The 27,311-nt window shown below is 47.8% G+C and overlaps 11 protein-coding genes across 11 annotated transcripts; 6 read left to right on the top strand and 5 right to left on the bottom strand.

The window, feature by feature from the left end:
* Positions 1-893: 893 nt before the first annotated feature.
* Positions 894-1,666, top strand: N7466_000478 (uncharacterized protein; the record flags this gene model as incomplete). The annotated part of the gene is made up of 2 exons (XM_057159876.1): positions 894-1,104; positions 1,176-1,666. 2 exons carry the CDS (start codon positions 894-896, stop codon positions 1,664-1,666), a joined length of 702 nt encoding a protein of 233 aa, XP_057026124.1.
* Positions 1,667-2,312: 646 nt separating this feature from the next.
* Positions 2,313-8,781, bottom strand: N7466_000477 (type I polyketide synthase; the record flags this gene model as incomplete). Its single annotated transcript, XM_057159875.1, has 4 exons — positions 2,313-4,634; positions 4,698-8,099; positions 8,162-8,453; positions 8,504-8,781. The coding sequence occupies 4 exons, from the start codon at positions 8,779-8,781 to the stop codon at positions 2,313-2,315; spliced, it is 6,294 nt and encodes a 2,097-aa protein (XP_057026123.1).
* A 340-nt stretch (positions 8,782-9,121) lies between these two features.
* Positions 9,122-10,186, bottom strand: N7466_000476 (uncharacterized protein; the record flags this gene model as incomplete). Its single annotated transcript, XM_057159874.1, has 2 exons — positions 9,122-9,924; positions 10,024-10,186. The coding sequence occupies 2 exons, from the start codon at positions 10,184-10,186 to the stop codon at positions 9,122-9,124; spliced, it is 966 nt and encodes a 321-aa protein (XP_057026122.1).
* A 1,367-nt stretch (positions 10,187-11,553) lies between these two features.
* Positions 11,554-13,499, top strand: N7466_000475 (glycosyltransferase family 2 protein; the record flags this gene model as incomplete). The annotated part of the gene is made up of 3 exons (XM_057159873.1): positions 11,554-11,767; positions 11,820-12,932; positions 13,000-13,499. 3 exons carry the CDS (start codon positions 11,554-11,556, stop codon positions 13,497-13,499), a joined length of 1,827 nt encoding a protein of 608 aa, XP_057026121.1.
* Positions 13,500-13,632: 133 nt separating this feature from the next.
* N7466_000474 (GNAT family N-acetyltransferase) lies at positions 13,633-14,349 on the bottom strand (the record flags this gene model as incomplete). The annotated part of the gene is made up of 1 exon (XM_057159872.1): positions 13,633-14,349. The coding sequence occupies one exon, from the start codon at positions 14,347-14,349 to the stop codon at positions 13,633-13,635; it is 717 nt and encodes a 238-aa protein (XP_057026120.1).
* A 603-nt stretch (positions 14,350-14,952) lies between these two features.
* On the top strand, positions 14,953-17,569 carry N7466_000473 (transcription factor domain-containing protein; the record flags this gene model as incomplete). Its single annotated transcript, XM_057159871.1, has 7 exons — positions 14,953-14,981; positions 15,040-15,174; positions 15,238-15,458; positions 15,512-15,597; positions 15,657-16,276; positions 16,324-16,494; positions 16,549-17,569. 7 exons carry the CDS (start codon positions 14,953-14,955, stop codon positions 17,567-17,569), a joined length of 2,283 nt encoding a protein of 760 aa, XP_057026119.1.
* Positions 17,570-17,722: 153 nt separating this feature from the next.
* Positions 17,723-18,445, bottom strand: N7466_000472 (putative 2-haloalkanoic acid dehalogenase; the record flags this gene model as incomplete). Its single annotated transcript, XM_057159870.1, has 1 exon — positions 17,723-18,445. One exon carries the CDS (start codon positions 18,443-18,445, stop codon positions 17,723-17,725), a length of 723 nt encoding a protein of 240 aa, XP_057026118.1.
* A 1,166-nt stretch (positions 18,446-19,611) lies between these two features.
* On the top strand, positions 19,612-21,216 carry N7466_000471 (uncharacterized protein; the record flags this gene model as incomplete). The annotated part of the gene is made up of 3 exons (XM_057159869.1): positions 19,612-20,618; positions 20,666-20,946; positions 20,990-21,216. 3 exons carry the CDS (start codon positions 19,612-19,614, stop codon positions 21,214-21,216), a joined length of 1,515 nt encoding a protein of 504 aa, XP_057026117.1.
* A 232-nt stretch (positions 21,217-21,448) lies between these two features.
* N7466_000470 (aromatic amino acid and leucine permease) lies at positions 21,449-23,116 on the bottom strand (the record flags this gene model as incomplete). Its single annotated transcript, XM_057159868.1, has 1 exon — positions 21,449-23,116. The coding sequence occupies one exon, from the start codon at positions 23,114-23,116 to the stop codon at positions 21,449-21,451; it is 1,668 nt and encodes a 555-aa protein (XP_057026116.1).
* A 570-nt stretch (positions 23,117-23,686) lies between these two features.
* On the top strand, positions 23,687-25,212 carry N7466_000469 (NAD(P)/FAD-dependent oxidoreductase; the record flags this gene model as incomplete). The annotated part of the gene is made up of 2 exons (XM_057159867.1): positions 23,687-24,286; positions 24,364-25,212. Coding segments are annotated over 2 exons (1,449 nt in total), but the record flags the coding sequence as incomplete, so codon positions are not given.
* Positions 25,213-25,902: 690 nt separating this feature from the next.
* Positions 25,903-26,853, top strand: N7466_000468 (class I SAM-dependent methyltransferase; the record flags this gene model as incomplete). Its single annotated transcript, XM_057159866.1, has 1 exon — positions 25,903-26,853. The coding sequence occupies one exon, from the start codon at positions 25,903-25,905 to the stop codon at positions 26,851-26,853; it is 951 nt and encodes a 316-aa protein (XP_057026114.1).
* Between the last annotated feature and the right edge of the window lie 458 nt (positions 26,854-27,311).

Genomic DNA, 27,311 nt, shown 5'->3' with positions numbered 1-27,311 from the left:
CAGGAAGAAGAAAGAAGGGTTCAAGATAAAATCTTCAGCATTCAAATGAATTGTAGGACAGGACATTGGGGAATGGCGAAGTTGAAAAGATGTTAGGAGTGGAGATATTCGGCGCTTTTAGCTCGTTAGGGAAATCTTCACGGACAAGCTTTGGACAACCACGTCCCGTCGGGAAGACTCCGCAATCTACAGAGCACCAACGTCAAATGATAATCACCTTTAACCATTTCTGTGAAATCCGAGTCCGGTCAGTGAGAATTCTACGTACAGTTTGTGAGGACTTCCTGAATCCTGATCAACAGGGGGTTGCAAAACCTAGCTGGCGTTGATCCTCTTTTTGGAATCATGCTGCGCTGGTGGTGCCTTGATAGGTCAACCTCCTGCATGATGACCCACTCCGGCCTCTTAAGATGGTTAGTAGGTCTCAGAGCTAAATGACTATCATCCCAATCAGGTGTAGACCGTGACATGTCGTCCCTGTTGAAGGCCCGAAGAAATGGGATTTTCAACAGCGCTATGGACCGCACAGTAAGCCCCCTGGATTTTATATGAAAGATATAGAGTTGGTCTAGTTTCCGCCTATGAAATTAACATTCCATTCTGAGCTCACATCCACCTTTCTTTCTCGTATTGGCCATGCAGCGGTCAGCCTCAGCCGCTTTGGGGGCTTGGCTTTGGCTGACATCCTGATGGAAAATGTACTACGTTCTTGGCCCCTCAAGTTGGTGTAAATCAAAATACAGCCAAAGTTTGCTTTCTCTTTTTCAACTTCCTCTGGATCACTGACTTTCCAAAAAAAAACCTCCAGTCTCATCCTCGACGTGCATGAAGTCTGGTGATATACCATTCAATTTTACAATTTAATACCCATACTCTCGAAACAGAAACACACCATGACGACCGACGATCGCACGTGTTATTTCCCCGAAGGCAACGTCGCGTCGGGCACCTACCCCTGCACGTCTGATGATATAACCAGTTGCTGTGGCACTGGCGGCATTTGTCTAACAAACGGATTCTGTCTCGATGTATCTCAGCCGTTTGTCGTTTCAAGAGGAGGCTGCACAAGCAAGGCGTGGGGCGATGGATGCCCAACTCAATGCCGTAAGCACCGAACACTTACAATGCATATTGCACTTTGATGAGAAAACACTAACACGTCCCGATACCGCCAGAGGATGTTACCAAATCGGAGGGAGCGTCGATAATAAACCTGTCGCTAATTAACGGTACCTCATTATACTGTTGTGGAACGCCCATCTACAACGGGACAGAGATTGTCTGTCCATACGGAGATAGCTTCACCATGGACGATGGCGAGATCATTCTAGGTCGTGCCGCACTTACCAATGCCACAACGGTGTCATCCTCGAACGCGACAAACTCCACCTCGGTGGTTTCTTCAAACTCTTCGACCACATCTTCCTCTGCCTCATCGGTACCATCATCTGGCAACTCGCATGATGTTGCGATTGGGGCAGGAGTCGGTGTGCCGCTGGGTCTAATTGCACTTGGCACTATAGCTTGGGCACTCTGGGAGAGAAGGCGTGCAAACAAGCTGAGTCAATCTCTTGTTGCACAGGGGAGCTATACCGGTAGCTCTATGATCAAGAGCTCTGCACCTACGGAGTTGGAGTCTCACCGACCAGTACCTGAGTTGATGTGATACAAACCTACTCTGCAGAGTATCAAATGTACTATATGGATACCCGGCATCAGCCGATGTATATACTGCACATCCTGCTTCAAATGTTTGGCCTGACTTGGAGTTCTTTATCGCGATAATGTATAATTGATGTATTGATCCATTGAGATACCTGATTGCTTGAATCGAGAAACGAATCCACATGTGCATGTTGTGTACGGCCTTTACATTGGATTCCAAGGGTCATTATAACCTTGGAAGGTTCAATCGCGTGAGATTCGATCAATTGATATCTACCCATGACGCTCGTGCAAGGCTACGACTTGCCTCGCTGTGGATCTTTTATCCACTTATTAGCACGGGCCTGGATCTATTCGTTCAATGTGTGTTTCAGTCTGCTAGAAATTTTTACGTCATTGCACTTATTCCATGATCCAGATGTCCTCGATTGATTGATAGTTTAAATGTGCGTTGAGGCCAGAAGGGCTTAGTCACGGACCTCTAGTTAACTAAGTATAAGGTGACAGCCATACATGTATTCATATTCAAATGTTGTTTCTTATGGTAAAAATCAAGACATTCTATTTCAATCTATCTGCACTATAAACAAAATAAGGCATAAACAAACAAAAGCAAAACGACGCATCACATAACAGATGAAACAAAGTCAGCTCAACATAGCGTGGCGGATAATTGCAGATAGTGATGTAGCAGCGGGCTCTCGAACCATCGTGAAGTGGTTGGCGTTCGCAACACTTTCAATCTTGATACCATGACCAAGTAGTTTATCCCAGCCATTGGGCCCAAGATCCGTACGATTCTCTAACAACCAAGTCATTTCCTTGGGATCATCGTCTTGCAGTTCAGGCCGCGGGTCGCTAGCCAGCTTGCACACCCCATCTCGAGCCCAAATTAGCGTTGTCCGGGGCGCCGCGTGCGCTGGCTTGAATGGGATCGGCCGCCACTTGTCCAGAGCCTCGATGAAAGCGAGGAAATGCCGAATCAACCACGGAGGAGGCTTCTTTCCTCCATGACTTCCGAAGACCCCTGCTTTCTCAAGGAAGTGGTAGAAGCGCGGCGGCAACTTATCTAGCCCGATTGGGTTGGGCGAGTCGAGTAGAATAAGTCGTGGAACCGCTTCACCTTGTTGAATGAGATACTGGGCGGCATCATAAGCAGCGATACCTCCTGCAGACCATCCTGCTAGATTGTAGGGACCGGATGGTTGGCGGCGACGAATTTCGGCCACGTAGGATGGTGTCAGATCTTGGAGAGCGCACTTAAGGTCCTCGGGCTTTTGCATGTAAGGGCAGTTGAGGCCGTAGACACGCACATCTGGAGAGATATTGGGGAGCATGGCGTAGGATGTCGAGGAGCCAGACCCATCTGGGAATAAAAACAATGTTTGTGGACAGGAGGATCTGCCCTGGAGAAGTATGGACGTTGCCGGCGGGTGACTGGTTGTAGATAATGCGACAGTAGTGCGGGGGCTTGGGTCTATCGAAACATTTTCCGTGACTCCGTAGATGGTCTTTAGGGAATTCTTAACGGCAGCTGCATTCGTAGATTCCATGAAGAAATCAGGCGGCAGGTCCAGGCCCATCTCCTCTCTGAGACGGCCCAAGGCTAGTAAAGACAAAAGTGAGTCCACTCCCACTTCGGCGAAATCTTCGACTTTGGCGAGTTCTTTGGCGCCGAGGCCAATTTCTTCGGCCAGGATGGATAGAATCATTGTGACGCTGGCATCGATGGTATCAAACGCGGTATTCTCCATCGGTCCGGTGAGTGGTGTGGAGGCTCCTGTGTCATTTTCGCTTGATTTGATACTGGGGGCGTCACTACTGACCCCAGATGAAGAAAGCCCCAGATAATCGCTCAAAGATTGAACAGATGGACAATCCTCAAATAAGGAAAGTGGTACATCAAGGTGGAACGACTCGCGCAAAGTGCCCAGGATGGTCAGCGACATCAGAGAGTCAACGCCCATGTCAGTGAACTCCACATCATTCGTGAGCTGCTCGGGGGCAATCGCAATTTCGTCCGCAATGACCTTCAGTACCTGTTTCCACAAATCAGAAGCACCTGATGGTTTCTCCTTCGGGCTGGGTGTGGACTTCGAGTTTGCGAGAGAGAGGGGTGTTGTTTCGGGGGCTGCACGTGTAGCGAGAGGCTTGGGCTTTGGCGCTGGTAGCAAAATTTCCAGCACACGGTTAGCGATACGCTGAAATGTGACTGATCCGTACTGGGCCACGATATTTTTATCACGAAGAACGTAAACATCGCCAGAAAACAAGTTATCATTGTCGCCGACAGGCTGCATCTTGACGTATGTCTGGTAAACATGATCTGCAGAGAGCGTCTCAGAGCAGCGCATAAATGCCCAGCCATGGTTGATAAAAGTATCCTTGCTCAAGTCAAGAGAGTCGTTGGAGTTCATGACAAACCCAGTGAGGTGTCCAAAGCTGTCACACCAGAATGGGTTTAGCTTGTACTTATATTGGCTCGGCTTCAGACAGACTTTAGCCGTGGCCTCAAGCCCAGTGCTGTCGAATGTGATCTCTTCGATCCCTTGGTAGGAATAATCATACTGCACTGTAGATGAGAAAAGCTTATAAACAAGACCTCGATGCAGCTTGTGTGCTGATCCTGTGTTAACACCCTTTTCAAGTACTTCAATACTGCGCTGGATGAGGTATTGCTGTCGCCGCCAGCTGTCTTTCCAAATATTGCTTTCCTGTAGATATACTGTACAGTGTGCATGGCTGATCGTTCGTTTGCCGGAAATGTCGACACTAAAGACTTCCATCCTACCGCGATGAGAGCTCCAGTCAAAGTCCAATGAGGCTCGGAAGGACTGTGGGCCACTATCTTTGATGACAAGAGCCTTCTCAACAATCACGTCTGCCACATCGGGAGTGAAGCCTTCTCCATATCCCTTCTTCTCGGCTATATATTTGCCCAAGGTGTAGGCAATATCGGCGTAAAGTGACTAAGTGAAAATAAATCTGTTAGACAAACCAGGATGTCTACTCTCAGGAATATAAGTACTCACAGAAGGGCAAAGAACAAGCCCGTTCAGTTTGTGTCCCAGAGCGACCGGCAAAAGCTCCGGGTCATGGAAGTCAGATTCAATAACAATATGCGCATTTCGATCGTTTATTTGCTCTTCAACAATCTTCTGTACCGAAGGACTGATTCGAGTAGATGTCGGAGCCGGGATTTCCAGGGGATCTTCCACCTGCGGACTGCCTTTAGTGAGGCAAAAGTTGTTCTCGTATTGAATCCAATAGTTCTCGAGATCCCAGCTGTACGAAGGAAGCGTCAGGGCCTTTTGGCTCATCGCAAAGTCTCGATGGTACTCGTTCCAATTGATTGGCACGCCAGCCACGTGCAATACACTCAATGACTCCGCAAGGGTTTTGAAAGCATCTTCATTCCGTCGCAGGGATGGGCATGATCGAAATTCCGAACCCATGACTTTCGTCATCATTCCCGTAAGAATGGGATGGGCGCCAATTTCAATTCCAAGTCCCTTGATATCGACAAGTCCGATAGCTTTGGCAGCTTCCACAGCCTGGAAGAAATTTACAGTCTCGCGACAATGCCGCCGAATATAATGAGGGCCGATGATACCCTCTTCTGTGACGACTTCTCCAAGCAATGTTGATATGAATGGAATCTTGGGCTCATTGAACACCAATCGTCCAGCAATCTCTTCCAGGTCATCAAGTATGGGATTGACTTGCGAAGAGTGGAATGCAAATGGAAGAATAAGCTTAGTGCTTCTGAGCCCATTTTGGGACAGTCTCTGGCTGGCTTTGTCAATGTCGGAACCCGATCCACTAAGAACTGTGTCCTGTGGCCCATTGATACACGCAATTTCGACTGGTAGTTCCTCAAGAACGTCACGTAGATCTGCAGGCGAGCTTTTCACGGCCATCATTCCATGAGATCCAGAAGTACATGCCTTCTCTAACAAGAGCGCACGCGAGGCAGTAAGATAGATTGTATCGCTGACGCTCAAAACCCCCGCGAGTTCAAGGGCGGCAAACTCTCCGAGACTGTGACCCAGCACGTACTGCGGCAGAAGTCCCCAATTTCTCCAGAGCCGTCCCAATGCCATTTGAACAATGACGGTGCCGAGCTGAATAGTCGTCGGTGACAGGTTTTCGATTTCAATCGAACCTGTCACCAAAGGCAGACAAGATGGGAGCCCATGAGCATGGCTTATGGCATCGAAACTGTGTATGTCTGCCCGGAAAGAGGTAATATGTTGGTACAATTGCTGCGCCATTGCCGTCTGTTGTGCCCCTTGGCCCGTGAGGAGAAATCCAACACAGGGGGACTTTGCGGGAATAGATCTGATTTCTTCCGATGCGAGTTCGAGGAGGCGGCGTTTGATATGAGAAAGGTCGCTACCAGAGACAGCCACGCGTCTAGAATGATGCATTCGACGAGCAGTGGTTGTATAGGAGATCTGCGCTAAAAGACCTGGACAAGTTTTAGAGTCGATGAATTTTGCGAGGGACTGCAGGTTCCGCCTCAGCGACTTTTCGGACCGAGCAGACACGGTCACAACATGATGGATGCGCGGGTCTTGCTGTTCGTTTCTGTCGACCGTGGCTGCATCCTCAAGCAAGATAGCAGTATTGCCTCCGGCAGCTGAGAAGTTGTTAACAAATGTGCGGCGCGTGGAATTTTTCGGGCGGGACCAGTCAGCTTCACTCAGGGCGATATGGACGTTGCGCTCATTGAGGTCCGTTGGGAAGCTATGGTTGATTTTTGTCTTGATACCACAATGTGGTGGGATGCGATTCCTTTGGAACATGAGCAACACCTTGATTAATGCCGTGACTCCCGAGGCCGATTCACCATGTCCAACATTGGACTTGACTGACCCAAGATGCAAAGGCATATTAGGTGGGCGGCTCTTGTCCCAAGCAAATGTGTCAAGAACAGATTTCATTTCCACTGCATCTCCAGCTTGAGTGCCTGTACCATGCATCTCAATATAACTGATCTCATGCGGATGGATTCCAGTCCTACTGAGGATTTGACGAAAGAGATACTCTTGTGCATCAGCCAGTGGGCGGGTTATAGAAACTGCTTCTGCTGAATGTGATGTATGCGTGCCTCGAATCACACCAAAGATAGGGTCGTTATCAGCAATAGCGTCTGAAAGACGCTTCAAAACCACAGATCCCACACCGTCTGCACGGCAATATCCATCCGCACCATCATCAAATGTCTTACAGTTTCCGGAGGGTGATAGGAAATGACCTCGATCCAAGCCGGCAAAGTTATCTGGGTTTGTCATGACGTTCGTGCCTCCAGCAAGTGCGGTGTCGCATTCTTGATTTAACAAAGCCGTACAAGCAACATTGATAGCTGCCAAGCTTGATGAGCAGGCTGTATCTACAGAAACACTAGGTCCACCAAACTTGAAGAAATAGTTCAGACGACCGGGGACGAATGCTCTGTTTCCTCCAGGAATGAAGTAGGTGTCGATATTTTGGCCACTGTTAACCTCACGCCAATCATCGCTCGTCGTGCCGTAGTAGACACCAACGCGACGGCGTTGGGTTGATGGTGTGCGATCGGGTACAAGGCCAGCCATTTCGATGGCTTCGTAAGCTGTAAGAAGAGCTAGCCTTTGCGCTGGGTCCGCTTGACAGGCCTCGCGAGGCGAAAAGTGGAAGAAACGTGCATCAAAAAGGCCGGGGTTGCGAATCCAGCAACCATGCCGGATGCGACTAGTGTTCTTCCTTTGGAGCGTTGGATCATAATGTGCTTCACGATCAAATCTATCAGAAGGGATGGGTTTGTGAACGTCAAGCCCTTCTTCAAGGACTTTCCAAAACTCATCGAGATTATCGGCTTCCGGGAAACGGCCGCTGAATCCGATAATCGCAATCTTTGACGAGTCCTGGTTGGAGGAATTATGCTCTGTTCTCACCGAATCTGTCTTCGCGGAAGGATGAGTGGTGCAGATCACTTCGAGGCCCCTCTGACGCAAGGCAGATGCAATACTGGAGCCACTTTGTGTGTGAATGGGAATCAAGTGCCTGGTTCCACCCAGGGTGTTTTCTGCGATGCCATCAATAATATGGTCTATTCGCACTGGATTGGTCAATATCTCTTTAACCAAAGTGTGTAGAAGAGCACCGAAAGTAGACTCTATCAGTACCAGTCCCGAGGCGTTCGAGATTATTGGAATCTGTGGTACTCGGTCCACTGATAAGCTTCGAGAAATTGAGCTTAGAATCTCTGTCACATCATTCTCAATATACAAATGCGAGGCGTGGTACGGTGCGTATATTGGCAAGAGTAAAGTTCTCTTTTCTTTCAGAACTGAAAAGCTCTGCAAAGCCTCTATGACATGTGATGGACCGCTAATCGTGACTGAGTGGGAACCGACAGCACTGATATAGGGCTTCATTGTAATAGGGCGCTCCTTCAAGACACAAAAACAATCAGTATTCTGCGAAGGATGCACTTCTCACGCATTTAACTTACCGAATCGTCACAACATGACTGGATTGCTTTTTCACATTCTATCTCGGTGATACCAGCCACCGTGAGACTCCATGATTTCGGGCTTGCAGGGCTTGAAGGGGCCAAGACATTGGCTTTGCGAAATGCATTCATTCCCACCCAGAAAGCAACTACCACTGACTCGATACCCAATGGAATCAATTCAGCTACCGTTCGAGAACAGCTTATAGCAGCGGCAGCAAGTGATCCAGTACAGAGACCAATCAGAAACTGGTTGGCATCGGAGGGATCAACATGTCCAATCTCTTGAACTCTATGTAATTGTAAGTCAAACATCACAGAACCGAGTAATATCTTTCATACCGGATATATTCTGCAATTTCATAGAGGCATAGCAAGGCGCTCTCTAACGCGGGATGTCGTTTTCCTTTTTTCACTGCATCGAGGAGTAGGCCAAGGGTTTCAGGTTGAGGAAACAATGCCCGTTCAGTAGCTGGAAGACAAGAAATCTCTTTTCTAATGGCTTGATAGGCCTCCGATAGAAGAATGGATACTGTCTTGTTATTACTGAAGTACAGCAACTCCTGCAGGCTGGAGTCGGCGTGGATCGTCTGGTCACCAAAGAGATAAATTTGCGGCATGATTGTCTTTCGAATGTTTGATATCTCAAAAAAATAACAAGCACTATACTTCTCAAAACCTACTAGTGTACTTTATATCAATTCTTATTTAGCTATCCTTAAATGTTCTACGCATCACTAAATCATCAACTATTCAGGTCATACAGGTAGGATCGGCCGTGTAACAGCCCCAGCCTTATGTCACACGTCGACACTGCAGGTCTTACGCGTTGACAGTCTTTGTTCGTAGACTGACAGTTGATAGTCTTTGTTCGCTGACTGAAAGCTGACAGTGTTCGCTGACTCAGCCTTTGTCTGACAAGTTTTTTCCATTTCCAGATAGAGTCTAGTTTCTGGTTCCTTACTTAAGGTTGACTTTTCTCCCCTGTTTTCTTTTCTTTCTCTCTTTCTCTCTATAGTCCGACCTAGTAAAGATTTGACCGTGTCGCAGCCACGCCACTGGCAGCCTTTCGGCTGCGTAGGAAGCCATGAGCTGAGCATCTGACGTGCCTTGTATGACCTGAGCGAGTTTCCATGCAATATAGTGGCCGTCTGCAATTCCAGTATTGGCTCCGTAGCCTCCCCGGGTAGGCGGTAGTGAATGGGCAGCGTCACCGACGAGGAAAACCTTTCCTCTGGAGAACTCGTCAGATATCCAAGCGCTCATATCCCATCTGCTGGTAGCAATAATTTCCAGAGTCACTTTTTCGGGTCCAATCGCCTGAATGATTGCTCGTTTTATCAGTTCATCGGTCCATTCGCGATCGTTGGGAAGATGCAAGACCAGTCTTTCGTTCTCGTAGGCAATCATGAATGCCTTCAAGTCAGGCTGATCAATTTTGAACTGCTTAGCCCCTCTTTTCAAGTATGGCGAAAGCTCAGGTGCCCGAAAGAGAACGCTCTGGACGGAATTGACTGGGCCATGGCCCTTCCAGGGAATTGCCAGACTCTCACCAATAGTGCTGCGATGGCCGTCGGCAGCGATGAGATACTTTGCCGTGATGCGGTCGAGCGAACCATCCAGTTTGCTCTTGGTTATCACGGTCACGGTTTCTGCGTCTTGGGCGAGGCCCACAAACTCATGGTTGTCGCGAATTTCAACCCCGAGGTCGGTCGCACGCTGCGGCAGAAGAGGTTCAAGTTGATCTTGCGGCGTAGAAGTTCCTCGATACGGAAAATATTACGGCTGCGCTAGCTCTTTCTCTTCGTCCTTTTTCCCTTGTGAATTCCATGCCAGCTCCTCATACCACTGGCCCGTCAAACTCTCGACTCGCATGCGTTGAGTTTCAAATGAATCCTGGGGCAGTTTCAGGCAGTATATCGCTGTCGATACCGAAAAGGATCGGAAAATCTCGACAGTCCTTGGCGTAAAACCATCCAACTCGGATTTGTTTGGAATTGATGACTGAATGTCGCAAGATCGCATTTCCAGGGGTTTGATTTGCCATTGGAACTAGGCAACGATGCAGTTTAAGTATCATAGATGATCGAATCTGAGAAGGAGGCAGGTAAACCGGCATTGCACTACTATACGAATATTGAAAGGACTCTGTAGAATGAATACTATACCAGTACCTTTCTGCGCTCTATTATGGCAGGCGCATTCCCACTGTTCTGTCTTCCCATGTATCATAAGATCGGGGTGAATTAGGGAACCACCGTCTTTGGCTGTGTTGCAGCAGTGTTGGTTCCTGTGCCCTTTCTGTTCTTCGTGTGGGGAACATTTGAAAACAGATCCGTGCTCGAGGAGAGTGGAGTAAGCCTACGGTTTAGGGCCTGTGGTTTTGACACTAGAATAGATTTGCCTCTTAGAAAGTTTCTGATTTTAGAATTATATTTCTTTCTCGCACTGGCCATGGAGCGAACACTGTTGTCGAACTTTTGTTTACATTTTGAGAAAGTCATTCCACATTAATTGAATGCAGGTCATTCTTAACAACTATAGTCATTTTTCTGATCTCAGGCTGGTAATCAGTGTTGCATTCGTGAAATATATGCCAAGTATTCGTATTTCCACGACTCCTCGGCAGAATAAACTTTGATAAGTGGCTTGACCAACATTCAATAGTCCATAATAATGTGAAAGCATATGCATTGAAAAGGGGTGGAGAAGAGTTAGCAAATTCGATGGCCCGCAAGCTCTACTTTAAGGAGCCTAGTAGCGCAATTCAAAATGAACTAAAAATATAATAAAATGCTATAGTCCACATTATTCTGGAATTATCAAAGAAGAAAAGGCTACATATTTTCAATTCTTATAAGGCTTGGCAATTATTCATTTACATGAAAGTTGCTCCTTAATTTCGTGTTCTCGTGTGGATGACAGTGGGTCCCAGGTTTGCAGATCCAGGATCCCCGGACTTTCCCACTGACGATCAACGAACTACACGTTCCAAAAAAAAAAACACTGTATCTCATTACCAGCCCCAGAAGACAGAATTCCTAGAGCATTCATTCAACTCAGAACGAATTCTCAACCGGCATTGAGCGGAAGAGACTTTCGGTTCGCTCCGGCCCACAATCCACTTGTGGCGTGAGGACTAGAGCGAACTGGGTGAACGCCTCTCGTCGAAACGCACAAACACGGGGCATCCTCACCCCCTTTCTGTGGCTTTCTTTTTTCCGGGCAATTCTGGCGGTCTTCATTTGGATATAAATATTTCTTGCCCTGGTGAAAGTTTTCGTACTTTGAAGAAGTCCCCCGTGGGATTATCATCCCAGGTAGGCAGATCGGAGACCTTTGGTTCGAACCGCAGATACTCACCGCCACTTTGAACACGCCGTTACCTCAAGATGGCTTCCAATGGAACGTACCAGTTTTCCGAACTGCCGCCAGATCAGCGAGTCCTCTCCGATCAAAGGTACAGAACTCATCTGTACTACGCAGCGCAGTTCGCCGTATGGGTTGGTCATCTGTACTTTGTTGTCCGCCTGGTGGCAATCCTGTCTAGCCCATCGCAAACCTGGCAAGCGTGGATGATGTTTGCGGTGGAATTGATGTTTGCTCGTAAGTAAACAATTTTTTCTTTCTCGATTTTCGACTCTAACTGGTCTGATAGATTTGGCTCGGAAAGAACAACTTCGTTCTATCATTGCGGGCAAGGTCGCGCAAAGTGGCCCGCGGAAGAGGTTGCGCCTGCAAGGCTCCGATGGTCTTCCTCGTGTAGATGTCCTGCTGCCCTGCTGTGGCGAACCAGTGGATGTCATTATGCAGACAGTGCGAGCGGCATGCACCTTAGATTATCCTATCTCACAGTTCCGAGTCTTACTTCTCGACGACGGCGGATCGGCTCTTCTCAAGAAGACTGTTTCGGGACTCCAGGCCCAGTGGCCGCATCTATCGTATCATTCACGCGGCAGACAATCTGGCCAAGTGTTCGCGAAATCGGGCAACCTGAATTATGCCCTGACCACCTTGCAGAATGAGGACACGCCGGAATTCTGCGCAGTCTTGGATGCGGACTCTATCCCCACGCCAGACTTCCTTCGCGCGACTCTCGCTCATCTGCTGCAAAATCCCACCTCGTCATTGGTTTCTACTCGTCAGTACTTTTCGAATCTTCCCAACGGAGATCCCTTGTCTCAGGCACGCTGCCATTTCTACACTTGCCAAAATGCGGAGCTCGACATTCTGGGCCGTGCTATAGACGCCGGGTCCGGTGCCGTGTTTCGGCGCCAGGCTATTGTTGACGTTGGGCTGTACCCGACCTTCTCCTTTTCCGAGGATTGGCAGCTATCTCTGGTTTTGCAAGGCTTTGGGCACCGCACAATGCAGGTCCAAGAGCCTTTGCAGTACGGCCTTGTCCCAACCTCCATTACCGGTCACATTGCCCAAAGAAACCGATGGAATATCGGTCACGCTCAGCAGATGGCTTCGATGCTTTCGTCGAATCCCCCGAATCTTCCCAAGGATCTTCGAACGAGTATTGCTTGGAATGGAGCTGGGATTGTTGGAGGTGAACTTGGCTGCTTGCTCTGCTTTGCTGCAATCCCAATTCTCCTGCTGGCTGGTAACACCGTCCCTGCCACATCGAATTTTGCAATCCAGCTCCAGTTAGCTCTGGGAATAATCTACCTTCTCTCTACTTGGGTATATGAGTTCTGTCAAGCTGCAAATACAGGCTTCCAAAGCGCGCCGTTTGCCCACCTGGAAAATAAATGGCAGGCTGCTGGTGAGTTGACACTCCACATAATCTCCCTATTCTTGAGCTAAAACTAATCATACTTACACTGTGACAGGAAACATCTACTCCATTTTGCGATTCTATCTATTGTCCAGCAAGCCGAAAGGCTCATTTGTGACGGGTAGCACGGCTAACTCCTGGAATCGTCTTACAGCCATGTCAGCATACATGAGAATCTACAAAGACTTATGGCAGAATGGCATATTTTGCAATGTGATTGTGCTTATCACGACACTGGGAGCGATATTCTACTCTACGGCAGTTGCGCTGTCTCCCAGTGACCACGATCTAACGACAAAATTGTTCACCTCAATTGCCTGGCCACCATTGCTGCACGTTTGCTATCTCACCCTTGCCAACAATTGGGTACCCGTTGCTTATCTGCTCGATCCGCCAAAGTACCCTGATCAGAAATCCGAGTCTAGGAAGGAAGAACCCCCTAGGACTAGTACATCGCAGGATACGTGGTTCAGTATGGCCAAATCAAGCAAAGCAAGCAGGGAGATGCTGCAGCTAGGAAGCAGACTGGAGATTGTTGAAGAAACGGAATTATGATATGACATTACTTCCTAGATATGAATCTACGCTGACCAGGGTATTTACTCTGATTTGGACCAAACTCCCTATCTCTATTTCGATCATATTTATACACTATAATACTATCACTCGATCACCCTAGAGATCCAGTCTAATTCTTCACATAGCGGTATTTCTTGTTTGCTTCCTCATGCGTAAAATCAGACTTCTTCAAAGACCACAAGTAAAGCTCATCAGTCCCAAAACGCATTGTTTTCACCACTTCAAAGCCACATTTTCGCAGCACACTGCCACTTGCCGGGTTACATGTCTCACAGAGAGCATAAATCTTCTCCACAAATCCAGAAGCACGATCCATATCGTCAATTTCCATCCTCGGCAGATCCCACCACATCTTTAACAACATTTGCAGTGCCTCTGTTGCGAAGCCTTTGCCCCAAGACTCTGGGAGAATTGAATACCCAATCTCCGGGCTGGGGTCAACACTATTAATGCTCATGTAGCCAATGACTTGTCGTTCAGTATCTGTAATCGATTTGTCCACGATTGCGTAGAAGAATGAACAATTCATTACCATTGCTGGTGAAGTGAAGATTTTTGAAGCCATCCATTTCTTGGTCTGTTCGATTGACTGGAATGGTTCTTTTGGGTGGCTGTTGGGTAATGTTAGCTGGAATTTCGTGAATGAATCATGGCGTATTTTTATGTACTTGGTCTTTGCTACTTCAGGCCGACCGCGAACGGCAAATAATGCTGCAGCGTCATTGTCTTCGACAGGGCGAAGTAGAAGTCGGTCACTTTCAATTGACGGCCCAGATAATGGGACCACCACGTAGAAAGGTTCACGGGGGGTCAGGTCTTCCCCCATTGTTGCAAATATGAAGGAAAGGATTGATTTAGGTTTCGGGATGTCAGGATGAATGGAACGATGAGCTGCAATCTGTGAGTGTGGATGTATTTGGAGATGAGAAGGATAGCTAGAGAGAAGGAGGGCGGGGATGGAAAGAGATGGGCGGCCACATGGTCTGACTTCTAAGCCTCAGTCAGATTTTATTTTGGGAGCGCACTAATCCAGTCTCGGTCCCCGCCACTGTATACACTGAACTTCCAAAATACTATACAATGGTAGTTCACCACGCCAAGAAGTGAGGCATGAAATCTAAAAACCCACTAGTACTTTATAGTAATGAGATTCTGCAATAAGTACAATTTCTTGAAAAGGTCTAGAACATTTCAACAAAAGGACGTGGTAATAACGGGGTGTTCTTATCTCTGGAGCTTATCACCACATTAAGTGACCAGATATGCATAGTAACATTACTACACATATTCTCATGCTATCATTGGTCGCCCTTATCGCCGGGGAAGTCACGGGACTAACCCCACACTTTGGTCTGTGTATGGGGGTGACGGGTCTACTTTCTTTTAGTGTCGCTGCTTGTCTCTTTGAAAATAAGCCACTGGAAAAGTCATGGATCATCGAAAACGAGCCGCTCGAGCGTGAGTGAAAAAAAAATTGTCGGTGGATAATGATTTCCCAATATCTAACTTCTGACAGATGTGATGAATGCCGGCGTTTGAAAGAGAAGTGTGAAGGTGGAGCCCCCTGCAGACGATGTTCTCATTATCAGCGACAATGTGAGTTCAAGGGGTTAATGGCGAGGACACGTGAGTTCCGCACATATGTACCGCGGTTAGTATTTTGGTCGATTAATCGAATTTGAAGATTAATTTCTGTATACTGATAAAGAAGCAGGGAGCGATTGGGGAAGTCCGATCTCCAGGAACACTTTGAGCGCTCCAAATACATGGAACGAATATTGAAACGAGTTGTTGAAGGAATAAGACTTGATACAAAGAGCCTGGCTAAACTGGCTGATACACTTGATGCCGATGCGTCAGAACCAAAAGAAGTTGAGGAGCTGGTAATAGATGATGAAGCCTGCACGATGGAACCTGTTGGAGATACGGTTACGCGTCAGTCAAAATCATCCATACCCTCTGATGCTATCTATGTTAACCTTGGGTAGACTTTTCTGGAGAATTTTCATATTGGAATTTCTCCATGCGCGTCAAAGATCACATTCAGAAACAGATGGAAGGACTAGGAAACAGGGTACGTATCATATCTCCGTCACGGGTGATACATTTGGGACTGACTTATCGAGAGTAAAGGATCTGCATGAATCAAATCAAGAAGAGGAATGGCCACGCGCCCGCCATCTGCGACCAGGACGCGCTCATCTCTCAGCAGCAATATCATGTTGTCCTCCGCGTCAAATCGCAGATTTCTTGGCAAGAACTTTCTTCAAGTATGCAGAAACGCATTATTTCTTTGTTGATCAGACTTGGCTTTTTGAAAAGATGAATATGCTTTATAGCGATCAAGGCACTTTTACCAATAAAGGTGGTGAAGTCACTATTAGCATTATCCTCATGATTTTTGCCATTGGCACACAATATGCCCATCTAGAATCCTCGGCACAGAATCCGTCAGGCTCCACAGACTCGGCTTTTGCTGAGGAGGATATTGGCACGACATTTTATCAGCAAGCCATTCGCTTATTGCCGGAAATCATCGAACATTCGTCTGTTGAAAGTGTTCAGGCATGCTTGCTTTTTGGCTACTATGCGCTTCCCGTCGATGCTTCTGGGCTGGGGTATATTTACATCAATATTGCCATCAGATTAGCTATGCAGAATGGCTTACATCGAAAGTGCAAGGCTGATGCTTTCGGTGCGAGGATGATTGAGACAAGGAATCGTGTTTGGTGGACTGCATATCTTATAGAAAGGTGAGATTCTTTCCATTCCGGACGCAACTTGAGCTAATCAATATTAGAAAAATATCCATATTTCATGGTCGGCCCTTGTCAATGGTCCGGGCTGATGTCGACACTAGTATACCTCTTCATCAACCGACATTGGAATTGGGTGACTCTCGGGCTAGTGTTGCGCGTGCGGAGGCTTCACTTCAACTGATTCACTTTCTAGAGGACATTTTCAATGAAGTGTAAGGATATACCTCAATTCTGAAGAAAAGACGCGGTGACTGACATTTTCATAGATCCATTCTTCGGAGCTGTCAAAAGCAGCAAATACCGAAAATTATGAAGAATCTGTCAGCCCACAAACTGGCATTGAAATCTTGGTGGAAGTCCCTCCCTGAAGAAGTATTGGTTGAAAGAAGTCGATCAACAGCGCATGTTCGGTCCATAATGCATTTGCGACTGGAGTACTGCTTGGTCCGAATGTTTATCGGACGACCATTCCTGCTCAAAAGAGAGACTTCGGCCTCAATGGGTACATCTCCACACTCGGAGACCAGTCCTTTTGAAACTCATGCAGCCAGTGATAGTGGGCTCCAGAAACCCCCCTCTAGTCGCAAGAACCTTATTGAGGATTGCATTGAGGCTGCGACAGAAGCATTGGGAATTTGTCAAGATCTGAAAGACAACGGAGCCGGTCTAGCACGAGCCTCATACATCGAGTATAGCTCATGCCGAGCATCCTTGCTTGTATTAATTGCTTACTCGATACAGAACTTCTCAGAGCAATTTCGTAAATTACTCTACAGTGGTCTGGGTATGATTCGAGAAATGTCTGCAGCCGGAGAGTCCGCCCGCTATGAGGTGGCCCTAATTGAAACACTTGAGCGTGCCCTTGCTCGTTTGCATACTGGCGCACAACAGTCTGAACAAACTGAAGATATGCTTGAACCCGAGACGGCTGTTTCTGATTATGAGCTCTTCAAGCATTGGGGTGCAAGGTTCCGAGAAGCACCGGTCATTGATACATCTGGGAGCACAACAAGCGTTCCAGCTCGCCAGATTAGAGCACCTCCAACTTCGAGCCAAATTTGTATCAATGATAATATGGAACAAATGGATTGTCCAGAAACATCATTCGATAAAGATTTTGACACTGGAATATTTGGAGCTTTTGATTCGATGATAGGCATGACTATGTTTGGCACCGAAAATTCCTCTCCATCAGCAGCATGGCCGACTTGGACAGAAACCCAAGTTCTGGAGCAATTCTTAACCAATCCCGATTTTGGGGGAGCCCATGGAACGACCTCGGGATAGAGTGTACAGATCATGTATAGTATACAGGGCCACCTGACTGTAAATTAATGAAATCGATATACTAACTTCATGTATGTACAACTCTAATCTCTTTCGTGAACATAACATTGAAATCCATTGAACTCCCAACCCCTCCCTCGATAATTCCCAAACTCACAACGAAGCAGCCACAATCTTCTTCGCCATATCAACCAAAGTATCCTCCAAAACCTCCATCTCGGCATCAAAAATCTCCGCACAAGCCTCCTTCTCATAAACCGTACAATAAGCCCCCCTAAAACCCACCTTAACCGCAGCCGAAACATCCCACATATGCGCCGCCGCAAACCACTTCACATCCTGCTCCCCAAACCTCTCCAACGCAGGCCGATAAGCCGCCAGCGCAGGCTTCGCCACCCCCGCCGAATCACACGTAATAAAGTTCTCCAACGGCATATCCAGCCCGGCCCGCTCAAAGTATCCACGCACCCGCACCGCATCCCCAGTCGTCAGAGCCCAGACCGTAAAGCCTGCTTCCCGCAGCGTCGCAAAGCACTCCTTCGTATCCGGGCGCAGCTCCAGCTCCGAGTATGCCTGCGCGCACAGCTCGCGCTCGGCGTCCGTGGCAAAGGCGCGCGGGTCCTGGATGCCCATCATGTAGAGGGTGCGGTAGAAGAGGGCGCGGATGACGTCTTTGTAGGGCTTGTAGCGCTCGGAGATGGAGAGGAAGGTGAATTCGAGCTCGGCGGCTGTCATCCAGGTGAAGCCGAAGGAGCGCGCGGTTATGTTGTGCGCGAGGAGCTTGGGGCCGATTGTGCGGTCGATTCCGGCGTAGAAGGCGTCGAAGGAGACGCAGGTGCCGACTACGTCGAAGACGACGTGTTTTTGGGGGGACATGGTGGGTTGTGGGGGTTGGGGTTTGGAGCAAGCAAGCTGAAGCTTGTTAATGGAGGGTTATAGGTTTTGTTGGGTGAAAATGTAATTTGAAGCTGAAGCTTGCTTCAGAATAATTTTTGGTATGGGTGGGGATGTAGTTTGAGTGAGTCAGAATGACAGATGACAATTGACAATGTGGGAGAATTGGAATTAGTAGGAATGGAAGCTAAAGCAGGTAGATATTGCATTCCACCAGATCTAAAAATTGTGTGTGATGGCGATAGTTCACTTTCCCCCGCACTGGCTTAATCGACAATCTAATCAGCTCCGATCCCGGGACTCTGTTTTGGCTTTTCCTATTTGGGAAGGACCGGCCCGGTCCGATGTGATTGGCTGGATCTCTTCTTCTTGTCTCGGAGATTCCCCTATAATCTCCTGAATGGACGAGGATTCGCCTCCTGTGATAACCTATGGGGTTATCGATGCCGATATCGATATGAGAAACATGGTCTTCTCGGTTTGTCAACCATGGAAAATCGAAGCAGAGGGATCAAGATAAGATAGCCCCCTTTTTTGAGGTTCCAAGGTTCATTCTTGTGTAAATAAAGTACGTAATGCACCTGGTATACATTTGAAATGTTAATCACTTGACAAGTTACCCTCCAGGTACGGAGGTACGAACCTTGGAAGTGCCAACTGTTCAAGCATCAAGCACTCCTTCCTGCCTCTTGATTTCCTTATTATTGATATTTATGGCACTTGGATTCCGTTGATGAATTTTCTGGATACATTAATGTACAGGTACCTATTGGAAATGCAAAATCTAATTCTATGCCCCTGCGTCTTGACTTTTCATTGCGAAGATTAAAACCTTGGGATATTTGATGCCAAATGAGCGAAATGGCAGTCTTCGATCAGCTATTTTGGTTAACTTTAGGGCGCATTACTTATACAAAGAGTTCAAATGTTCATCGCCCTCATGAGTCTCGTCTATAGTGCATGAAAATGATTGGATGTAGGAATACGATGCCTCAGCCTCACTCATCAGCCCCGCTTCTCTTAACTTCACATTCTGATGCCATAAGTCCAAGTGTTGTGGATCCACTGTGGACCTTCATATTCAACTTTCTTAGATAGAAAATCAGTCTCGAAAAGTGAGGGAAGAGAGGGGAGACTGCTGAGTGAAAATGTCGGTGGGGTTTGGCTTCTCTGTTGGCGACTTCATAGCAGCCCTCGAGCTTGTCGGCACTGTGATCGACGCCCTGCGCGAGTCCTCCGAGGCGACCTCGTCGATGCGATCGGTGATCAACGAACTGTATGCACTGGAATCAGCACTATTACACGTCAAGCGTCTTGATACTGGGATCAATCAGATCAATCTGACCGCACTACGGCAAGCTGCCTCACAATGTCAACTCACAATTACCGAGTTTTATAAGAAGATCCAGAAGTACCAGGTCCATCTTCAACGGGGCGGAACGAACTCGAGGATGAAAGATACGTGGATGAAAATCAAGTGGACAATATGCAAAAAGGACGATGTCGACAAATTTCGCGCCGAGATCAGGGCCCATACTTCGAGCATTGAAATCTTGCTCTTGACCGTGCAGATGGACATGACATCGACTCAGAATCAGACGCACACATTACAGTATAAAGGGCTTGCAAGTCTGATTCAGGACTTCTCCTGCCAGGTCATGGGTCGACTGAGTACGATCACCAATAGCCTGGCAGATAGCATCCAGCAAGGAAAAACACTCCTTGAATCAAGCGCCCAGGTCGTGCAAGTCAACTTGCGTGTTTTTCAGATCGTGCATGATATCCATTTAGCTATCCTGAGAATTCCAGGACAAATTCAAAGACAACAACCGATTTATCTCATTGATCCTTTGAATAGAGAAAGTCCATTCCACCTGGAGTTCGTTAGATCAACTGAGGCGCTTCTGGCCGTGCTCAAATACAACCTTAAAAGCTCAGAATGTGGTCCAGCTATGATCGATCGAGGCGAATTCGTGATCGAAGAGGCAGGGACACAGAACCCGATTGATCTCACGGCGCCATGGGAAGACTGTTTCTATCCAGGACAGAGAGTTGCCATGAGCATGATCTTCAAGCAGGACCAGATGGAGCCTAGCACCACTTGCCCCCGGTGTCATAGAGAACATCAAGAGTCAGCTGGAAACGATATTACCTGGTAAGCTGAATTGCATGCATTTCAAGTCCTAATATTGACTCTTGCAGCATTACCTGTGGCACTGTCTTTCGTCGCATTGAGGAAATTGCAGAGCCAAACGAGATAGCATCCCCCAACGATGACGGCATCGATGAACGAGAGCCCCCAGAAAATACATTGAAGAACCTCCGAAAGTTCCGGCGCGTCCAGCTCATTACAACGCCAATCATTCATCAAATTCTACGCGAGCGCTCCGAGGAAGAAGACTCGCGTATGAGTCTCACCTTTGATGGAATGAGGATTGGACGTGCCGATGAAATCCGCCCTGAAAAATCTATCGCGCGCACGGGTGATAGAAGAGCTTCTCAATATCCTATCCCTAATAGTTCTAGCCGTCAACCCGTTTATTCTGTCAATACCACTCGCACGGATGATAGGAGACCTTCCCTATATCCTATCCTTAACAGCTCTAACCGTCAACCCGTTTATTCTGTTGATGCCGCAGGCACGCGTGATAGGGGATCTTATCAATACTATCATATTGCCGATAGATCTAGTCATCGACCCGCTTACTATGGGATTCCTACGCGCACGGGTGACGCTGAAGGCCCAGTTTTAGAATACGAACGGCGTACACGCAACGCCCGCAGACAGGCGAGCAAGGCTGTCTACCATCATTATCAATAGCCTACCTACGAGCGCAACTTTGGATTTTCTTTAATATTATCTTCAAATGTTACCTAATTTTAGAAGTTGATTCATGGATACTTCAAGGTTGTTCAAATACCGGAGCGTATAAATTTCAAAACAGCGCTAATTGACATACATAATGTTGGGTATATGGATACACCTCAAGACCACAAAATATTGAGCTTTGCAAGTCCACGCTTCGGTGCTGGCTCTGGCTCAGGGTTGTTCTGATATTGCTCAATAAATGGACGAATGGGAATTTCCGCCAGTGGGATAATCTTAGATTTCATCCAGAACTTGGACGCAAAATAGACGATCACAATGAAAGGCAGGTTGAAGTAACAAGAGATGAAAGTCTCAGTACTCCAGCGACCCTTCAGGAATGTAGTGTAACCTCCAGTGAAGAATAGCAGAATGAAAACGACCAAAGAGACCCAGGTAGTGTACGGCTGGAAAGGCGCCGCCCATGGGAGTTCCTTGTGGCGATCAATACCTTGCTTCTTGCAACCATAGAGGAACCGGAGGTAAACCACGAGAATGCAAACCCAGTTCACAATCGTGGAGATGGAGACAAGATCCTGAAGCCAAGTAAACACAGTACTGGCAGAGCTTGACAGTGTCATATATCCTAATGCCATGAAGACACTGTATAAAGCCACGGCGACGTAGGGGATCGAAAAGCGGTTCAGGCGCTTGAAGATTGCTGGCGCATGACCCTGCTTTGCCATACCGTATAGGATTCGAGAACCGCCGAGCATGTTGGAGTTACCCGACGACCAGGCGGAGGTGAGGACGATGGCGTTAATTATAGAGGGGACGACTTTGATTCCTGCGCTGCGAGCTGCGATGACGAAAGGCGACTCCGATGATGTGCCGGTGGAGTCGAGAAGGTTTGGGTCGGTTGACGCCACTACAAGACCAACCATGAAGATCGTGACGACGTAAAAGAATAGGATTCGGATGAAGATGCGTCGGGCAGCCATGGGGATTGCTCGGCGAGGGTTACGAGTCTCAGCAGCAGCGACGGTGATGTTTTCGATTCCCGAGTATGCGTAGAGAGCATTGTTGAACACGGTCCAGAAGCCGAGGAATCGACCTAAAGATCCCTCATAGCCCAGATACTGAACGAAGGGACCATAGGGACTCCTCCAATACTCGAAGCCAATAGCCTTGTGATTGGGCGCTCCTCCACATGTGATGACCAAAGCCATGATGTTGATTCCAATAATCAGCATGATCTTGAGAATAGAGAATCCAAACTCCAGCTCTCCGTAAACGCGTACGAAGAGGACAGCCGTGACAATCATTAACAGTCCGAAGACGGTGATCCAGATCGCAGGGCTAATGGTGATCCAGAATTCGACAATAACGGCAGCGGCGACGAGCTCGGAGGGGATTGAGACGATGTAAGAGTAGACTTGATTCCAGCCATTGGCAAAAGCCAGAGCAGGGTCACAGAAGATCTCGGCATAACGGATGACACCACCATTGAGAGGCACGAGGGCACCCATCTCACCGACTCCAAAGACGACACTCGACACCATGAGACCGATAATTGAATATCCGAGGAAAGCACCTAGAGGTCCAGCCTCCGCGATGGCTCGTCCCGAACTTAGAAAAAGACCAGTTCCAACCGTGCCGGCGAGGGCAATCATCTGAATATGTCGCTGGTGGAGGCCTTGCTCGAAAGCATTGATCTCTTCCAATTGACCCGCCGCATTCTCCACATCCCCCTCTTTTTGCATTTCGGTGTCGTATGTTGGATATTTCTTCTCCGCCGATGTAATGTCCATTCTATCAGGAGTGTAAGAGTCCTCGGAGATGGACATCTTCGAAGACGTAAGATAAAATAAATAGGAGAATTGCTTTTTTTTTTAATTCGAATTTTCCATTTGAAACTTTCCCATCTCATTTTGTAGTTTTTCCACTTTTCCTGCATGTCTTCCCTAGACTCGGTCGGGCACCAATCATCGTGGAGCCGCGCCAGGCTATCGCGGTTAATTGGCAATTGGCAGGATTTAGTTGGTGGATACGACCGGAAGTATACCGGCATCCTGATAACAGTTGATATAAAGGTGGGAATTCCAGATAGACGCACTGACCTCACGGTCCTTGACCCCTGTCTCCTGTAAGTTGTACATGATTATGCGGGGGAGGTTAATCGGTGGGGCCTGAGAAAGTCGGTATCGGTTTCTGAATTGGGAGAAGCCGGTCCGGCGGTGACAACAGAGAGATAAAGTCCAGGATAAGAGATAAAGCATGCACGATAACCTAATTCCCCGGTAACCGGGAGACTCCGATCATCTGATAAAGTCGGTCAAGCAACTCAAGCTTATAAAAAAAAAAAGAAGCTCTGCAAGTCCCGGTTATTTGCTTTTTTTCTCTTCTCATAACCTTAGTATACCTCCCTGAATCCTGCCACAACCATGACGCAAACAAACGGCATTTCAAACGGCTACACCGCCACTGCTGGAACAGAAAGATGTCTCCCTACTGTCACCCCAGGGGAAACATTCTGGCAGACCGAGAAAGATGAGCTCCATGATCACCGGTCAACAGAGCAATTGCCCGAACACAGTGATATTGTAATCATTGGTGCTGGGTATGCTGGTGTTGGAACTGCCTATCATCTCGTCAAAGACCATGATGCCAAATCAATCACTATCCTGGAGGCCCGGGGTGCTTGCTCTGGAGCCACTGGCCGAAATGGTGGTCACTGCAGACCTGATCTTTATGGCCACATTCCCACCTATATTGATCGAGCAGGAGCTACAGCCGGTGCTGAGATTGCTCAGTTCGAAATCGCCAATTTGCGAGCACTGAAGAAAATCATTCAAGAGGAGAAGATCGATTGTGATTTTACCTTGACTCGATCTACAGATGTCTGGTGCAATGAAGAGTCCGCGAAGAAGGCTAAGGCTGTTTACGATCGAATGGTGGCCGAGAATTTCGAATATATGGAGGATGTTGTTTTTTACACTGGAGATCAGAGTGAAGGTGTAAGTCTAAGCCCCCATGCATTGATGTTCGAGGATAGCTCTTTTATTTCTTTTCGGGACTGACCCTTATCTGGTAGATTTCCGGTGTCAAAGGCGCAAAGGCTTGCGCCAGCTTTACAGCTGGTACAATGTGGCCCTATAAGTTCATCATGCACCTTGTCCGATTGATCGTCACAGCCGGCGTCAACCTACAAACACATACTCCAGCCACATCCGTGGAACCATGTCAAGAACAAGGCGGTTTTACAATCACTACCCCTCGAGGAAAGATGCACGCTGGAAAGGTCGTTTACGCCAATAACGCCTATGTGTCAGGTGTTCTCCCTCAATATAAGAAGAACATTATCCCCTGCAAGGGAATCTGCTGTCGAATCACCCTCCCAAAGTCCAAGGGAGCCTCACCCCTTCTCACAAACTCATACATCAACCGAACTGAAGATAATACTCTCTCATACTTGATTCCCCGTGCAGACGGCAGTATCATTGTCGGCGGTGCGGCAGCTGTCTTCCGAAACTCCGAACACCAGTGGTATGACAACGTGGACGATAGTGTCCTGATTGAAGTTGCAAAGGACTATTACAATGACTATATGCAGCAAACATACCACGGATGGGAGGGAGCCAAAATTGACAAGATTTGGTCCGGTGTGATGGGATACTCTTATGATTCCAACCCGCATATTGGTGTTGTTCCCGGGGCTTCAGATCAGTACATTCTTGCCGGCTTCAATGGTCATGGTATGCCTGTTATTTGGCTGTCATCAAAGGAGATGGCCAACATGGTGATGAAGGATGTTTCATTTGAGGAGACTGGTCTCCCTCGGCTGTTCCAGACCTCACAGTTCCGTATCGACCGGGCGTTGAACGGGAAGGAAGAGGATGGCGATATTCTTGGAACTGGCAAAGCTGCTGCTACCAAGCCATAACTTTGGAGATAGAATCACGATCAATACTTTAGGCGTGAATGTACATACAAATGCAATTTTTTTTATGATCAAGGAAAATCAAGGCTCATGAACATCCTGGACAATGACTCAATTGAGATTTCAAAATGTCATTGGCTATAAGAAAAGTCGGAAATATGGCGGGTATAGCCGATTACAGCCGACGTGGTGTCCCCAGTAGTCAAGACACTCATTGTCGCCTTTGTCATGGTTGCCATTGCGATTCTGCATCATTTAAAAAAATGGGGAATGGGGAGGATGGATGACAGTCAGTGGTTCACTTCCCTGCCCGGACGCGTTGCTTTTGTTTTGTCTTTAATTTGGCGGAATTTATTTTAGGTGTCAAATTTGGTGGTCAGCCCCGCAGTATACGCATTAATTTGCAGCCGTAGATGCCTTGGCGGCATGAGCCGCAATGCTTGGTCGGGGTTCGGGATTCGTGCCGTCTCGAGTCTCGAGTCTCGACCCTTAAGAAACACACCATCAGTTCCCAACTCCCATCTTGAGCCTTCAACAATTTCAAAATTATTACCAGTCAATATACACGCAAGTATAATCTGACCTCTCACCAGTATGACACACCCAGCTTTCATCTAAGCTCCATCAAGCCTCAGTGCTCACATCCGCTTAATCTGACAATTTACTAAGAACAGAACAAGACAGTGAGTCATCATGTCACAAAACACGTCCAGCACTCCAACTACAACGGAGGAAACATTCAGCAAATTCAACAAAGAGGAAGGCAAAGCGTATGCTCAAGGCCGACCTGACTACAGCCCTAAGCTATACCAATATGTCATTGATGCTCACACCTCCACCGGCGGCCAATTCAACACTCTTCTCGATGTCGGAAGTGGCCCGGGAAATGCGGCTCGATCACTGAGCCCACACTTCGCCCATGCGATCGGTCTCGATCCATCCGAAGGCATGGTCACTGCGGCCCGATCCCTGGGCGGCACCTCGTCGACCTCCGAACCAATTCGCTTCGAGGTCTCCACGGCCGAACATCTAGGCACCAGTCTCCCAAACCAGCCGATCCAAGATTCCAGCGTTGACTTGCTCACAGCCGCCAACGCCGCACATTGGTTCGATATGGCCCAGTTTTGGTCAACGGCTGCCCGCGTCCTCAAACCTGGTGGCAGTGCTGTGTTGTGGACCACTGGCAAGACGGGAATACACCCTTCAGTCCCCAATGCGGATGCCATCAACGCGGCTATGGATCATTTGGAGGAAACTATGCTGAAGCCGTACATGGCTCCAGGTAACTTCTTGACGCGTAATCGCTATCTGGATCTTCCTATGCCGTGGAATCTGGACCAGCCTGTGCCGGAGTTCGAGGAGGCTGGTTTTATTCGGAAGGATTGGGATCCGCTGGAGAATTTCCTGGCTCATTCGCCTGAGGTGAGTTTGGATGTTATGGAGAAGATGTTTGCGACTATGAGCCCTGTTGTTCGATGGCGGGAGGCGCATCCGGATACCGTTGGGACTGAGGGGGATATTGTGAAGATTTATCGGAGGACTATTGAGCGGCTGCTGCATGAGGCTGGGGTCGAGAAGGGGAAGGAGACCATCAAGGGGGCCATGCATGCTGTGGTGTTGGTCATTAAGAAGCGATCTGAATAGATCCGGCGGTGGGAACTCACGATGTCGTAACATAGTTATCGGAAACCTTGGATATGTCATTGAAATGAATCTTGGAATCGTTGGGAAAAAATGAGATTTAGTAGCGGATAGCTCACATCCGGTGTATACACTCCCTGATGGGTAGGTAGAAACCCCATGCCCACATGCAGGAACGTAAGACACCAGGCTATGCTTACTACCCACGCTTACCACTTTAACCCCTCATCCAAAGAAAAAGTCCCCTCATTTTAATTCTACCACTTCCATTTTAAGGTTGTTTATTGTCTGAAACCAATCCCCTTCATTCAGCCAATGAGAGCTCACAGCCTCTTTAGCGCGTCTGAGAATCGTCACCTGATTGGCCGGCTCGGGTTATTGACGTCATATTTACTTTTTTTAGATCAATGAAATCGGGCTTGCATCCATCCAATTCGCTTCACGTTCAAGTTGATACAAAG

Source organism: Penicillium verhagenii (assembly GCF_028828195.1).
Source record: "Penicillium verhagenii strain IBT 33310 chromosome Unknown utg000002l_segment0_segment0, whole genome shotgun sequence".
Classification (NCBI taxonomy): Eukaryota; Fungi; Ascomycota; class Eurotiomycetes; order Eurotiales; family Aspergillaceae; genus Penicillium; species Penicillium verhagenii.
Note: the sequence above shows the minus strand (reverse complement) of the source record. Positions and strands in the feature narration are given on the sequence as shown.